Source organism: Corvus brachyrhynchos, unplaced genomic scaffold, assembly GCF_000691975.1.
Source record: "Corvus brachyrhynchos isolate BGI_N302 unplaced genomic scaffold, ASM69197v1 scaffold223, whole genome shotgun sequence".
Classification (NCBI taxonomy): Eukaryota; Metazoa; Chordata; class Aves; order Passeriformes; family Corvidae; genus Corvus; species Corvus brachyrhynchos.
The window spans coordinates 2,722,726-2,727,045 of NW_008237174.1; the positions used below are offsets into that span (position 1 = coordinate 2,722,726).

The following is a 4,320-nucleotide window of genomic DNA, read 5'->3' on the forward strand; positions in this document are numbered from 1 at the left end:
AATGCCAACTGCATCTGAGGGACCCAAATACATGCCAGAGGCAGACACAGGTTAATCACATCTCTGAAAAACCCATTGGAAGGTTATCTTTCCTTTTGGACTGAGGGGCTTGAGAAAAAGGCCTGTCAAGGAAATGTTTTCCAAGGCACAAGGTTAATTCATCTTGGAGCACCCTCCGTCCTGACTTCAGCATTCCCTGTAATTCCATTGTCATGCCCTTACAGACTCATTTTGGGTTTGATCTGTTTGTATCTCCACCACTGAAGAGCAGGAAGCTGCACAAACAAAGGATAGTCCTCCAACCCAGGAGTATCCCAGGACTCCTAAAGGCACCAGCATGGCCTGCCTGCAGTCCCAGGCTCCGTGTGAACTGTGGGGAGCAGGAGTTCCTCCGTGCTCCTGGGGCTGTGGGCTATAGGACAGTTCATCAACAGCTAGGGAGCAACTTCAAGGGAAGTCACTCTGCCTCGCTGGAGTTCACAACCCAGCTGGGACAATGGAATCTTCAGCTGCCTTTTGTACAAATCCACACACACCATAGCTACTTCAGGCCTATAATCCTGGAAGATGGAATATGATGAGCAGTACCACTTAAGAGATTTTACCTTCAGCTGCATGATAAAATGCTTTTATCTTGGAAAATTACTTACTTGATTAAAGTGCTGAAGTTTTTCAATTAAATTGTTGATGAGTGGGTCCAATCCTCTGACTTTCAGTTCTGGATTATTAATTTGTGCCTTCAGTCCATTGGAAACAACTCTGCTGGTGTAACTGAAAAACAGAAAAATACCACATCAGTGACTGGAACCATGTCCACCAGAATCAAAAACCGTATTACAGGTGACTTACAAAAAGAAAATATTTTGTAAGTGGGAATAAATTTTTTAATAAATATTTATGTTTTTAAATACACCAACCAGAATAACAGTCAATGTTTCTTGCAGCATCATTTACCACTTCAAACTATTCAAGTCATGAACCAACAGCAATTTCATAAATCACAGAGAGGTTTGTTTCATTCATAATTTAATATTTGAACCTTTGTAACTAACATTCTCAAGTTCTTCAATACAGCAGTCAAGGCTGATAGCTTCCAAAAATTCACTCTTTTGTTATTTCAGAAACTCAGGGAATTTAAGACGGAAATTACATTGCACGAGATTGAAGCAAATTCCAGTGAAAGGGGAGTCTGGTTTGAAAAAGATTCATAATCAAAGTGTGAATTGGAGTCCTCTTGTCAGACCAGCTGGGGACACTGGGGAAAAACTCTCTGGGGACACTATAAAGCAGCAGGTGCTGCTCTACCATAGTTCCCCATGGAGCCTCACCTGCCATGGGCCACACACAGCAATTCTCTCTGACCAAGCCCTGCTTTTTCTGAGGAACAACAGATCTGTCTCACCTACTTCTCTCACTGATTGTTGACTGAACAGTTCCTGCCAGTCTTTTCTAGGAACACCCCACAAGGTATTCTCAATCCTGCTTGGGCTGGGGCTCCACCCAGGCACCCTCATGCGGAAAATCCTAGGGTTGTGCACACCTGGTCTCTCCTTCTCTACACATCTATACCACAGCTGAGGAGGTGAATTCATCGGCACGTGTTTGCTGAATGCAGTGCTTCTTAGAAGTATCCAGACTCCTTCATATTTGCTCCAGCATTTATCCGTGTACAGTTTAAATTCAACCCCTCCAACCAGACTGCAGGTTGCACAGAGCTACAGAGCAGCCGTTTTTTTGAGAGTTATGGTTTTTATGGTTGTATGAAACCCCCAGCTCAGCACTCATTTGTAACAAAGGTGATCAGGGATGTTTTGCATGACCAGCTTTGAACTGGACAATGACTGTTCACATACCAAACTCTCCCAGACTCAAACACACACCAGGGAGGATCTCATTAAAGATTCAAAATTGGAATCTTTGTAAGTGAGGGAGCCACTGGCTCTGCTCCTTTGGACTGAAATGTCGAGAGACATATCCTGCTACATCTTTCACTTTGATCATCCCTACACACTTGGATATGCCCGATGTTCTCCTATCAGTGAATTCTTCACTGTAAACCAATTTGTGCTGAAGCTGAGGACAGCACTTCTGAGTAGAAAAAAAGGCCCAAATTCTATAGTAGAAAGGCAACAGAATGAATTGGGGGGAGACCAAGCTCTCCAAATATATTCATCCTATCTTAGTTTTATTTAGGATGAACCACAAATTTGTGCAAACTGCTGGCAGAAGACACTGTAGTACACTGCTGCTAAAGGTGTGGCTTAGAAAAAACTAACTGAGAATGGCCTGCTTTTTCAGTAAACTCAATAAATGTCACTTCTCAGGGAAAAAAAAAAGAAAAAAAATTGTTTAAAACAGAGAATTGAGAAAAATCAATGTTTTGCCCGAATAGCCAGATAGTATTTAGAGGACAAATGTTAAGGAAAACCTTTTTCACTGAGATGGTATTTTTTTTGTTCACTGAGCCTTTTAAAGACAATGTTCTATTTTTTCTTGATATGTAACTCATATATGTATAAACTAATCTAAAGTATAAATTTTCACAATGCAATGGCACACCCAAAATGATGGTAGGGCTCAGATCTTAGAAGCAGACCCAGATGGACGGATGTCCCCAGGAAGAATCCAGCTTAAGTACTGCTTTGAAGCCAAGGCTGGTATGGACTGTATCCATCTACATCAATTCATCTGGACAACAGAACAACACTGCTGCATCTTACCTGCCTTTACCTTTGTTCACAAATCATATTATTTGCTGAATGCTCAACATAGTTCATTCATGTGAAAACAAACACATGGTGACCCACTGTAGAAGTACAGGGACACGTGACACAGCTTCCTGAGATCATCTAGTTCCGATACAAGAGAAATTTAACTTAATGGGACAGCTCCTGGCCTCTACCAGTCTGTTTGGGGATTCCCCGAGTGTGCTGCTTTGTCTCATCAGAAACTCATCAACAGCAGCAAAATGCAAGGGTTTTCCTTTTCCCTGCTTTTGACTGCTCTCCATTCAACTCCTGGTTAGAGCTACTGGAATTTCTCTAGAGGTTTATGTCACTATAATACTGGATAAAGAAACCTCTGGGTTGGCTGGGGTGTTTTTTGGCAAATGACATTAAGTTTTTCCCCATGAATCACAAGCCTCCATTAACTGCCCCTAAGTGGTATTACAAACCTACAGCACTGCTTGGAGTTTGCATAAACACCACCAGTTCAGAGACAGCAGCAGCAGCATTAATGCCAGAATCCTCAAAGCGACCCAGAATGGGGAAAGTCAGTCTCAGCCAACTCATACTTACTGCTGTTGCTAAATACATACTCTCTTCCACATACAGAATTACCAGGAAAATAGGCCCACTTGGAATGAATGAGTTCACAGTCCATGGAGACAAAGTGGGTGCCCGTATCCTTCGAGTTCCACCCATGTTTAAGGAGTCACTCTTTAAAGCTCTGGAGATAAGCATACATTATGCACAGACATTTCTGTTGCCTAGATTGTTTACAGTTAGATTCATAACGCAGCTTAACTAAATTCCACGTGTCAGAGACTGCATTCACACATGACCTGTGTGAATCCTGCTTCAGATCCTTTATCTCCCTGGTGCCACTGCCAAGCGCATCACAACTGGCCCAGGTCTGGTCTGGAACGTGTCCTGACCAACTGGAAAACCCCAGAAAACCAACTGGAGAGGTGAAACAGATGTGATCTGCCCTATGAATAAGGTAAAAAGCTGGTGTAAAAGAAGGCAAAAGACTTCCAGAGCACAAAGCCAGCTCTTGGGTTTTCCCATAATAAGCTGCTACGAGCTCTGCTTGTCCTGGGTGTTCTCACTGGGAGATCACCATTAGAACAAACCTGAGCCTGGAAAGACTCAGAGGAATTAGGAGATGGTGATTTCAGAGAAAAGGGGCCACAGCTCTTGAGGGGAAGGAGACAGGGCAGAGAACAGCAGGAGAATTGCGCACCCAGCAAGGAGGGAGTAATTCCCCCAGTCCATCCCAGCCAAGAACCAAAGCCTGCTCTAGAAGCAGACATTATGTCCATCTGACCCAAACCACCACCCTGCAAACTACAGATCCTTCTACTATCTCTGTACCACGTTAGAATACTTTGAAATAAACACTATACATTTCCTGAAAGATAATCTGATTACTTTATTTCTTTGCACTATCTAAACCATTTTTTTTGTTGACATCAGATCCTGAATTACTGGAAATGTACATTAAGTGAGATCAGAAATTGGCTTGCTTTATTTAATAACCTGCAATTTAACTGAAATATTGTAGTACAGAATTGCTAACTCTGGTTACAGCTCTAGT

At 42.5% G+C, this 4,320-nt stretch overlaps 1 protein-coding gene across 3 annotated transcripts in view; it reads right to left on the minus strand.

Moving 5' to 3' along the window:
* The window catches only part of LOC103612025 (glypican-5), a 314,786-nt gene that overhangs the window by 144,962 nt on the left and 165,504 nt on the right, over window positions 1-4,320 (minus strand). For all 3 annotated transcript variants that reach the window (XM_017728810.1, XM_017728808.1, XM_017728809.1), the window contains one exon: window positions 651-771. In XM_017728810.1, the coding sequence (XP_017584299.1) occupies window positions 651-771 (121 nt within the window). The remainder of the gene's footprint in view (window positions 1-650; window positions 772-4,320) is intronic.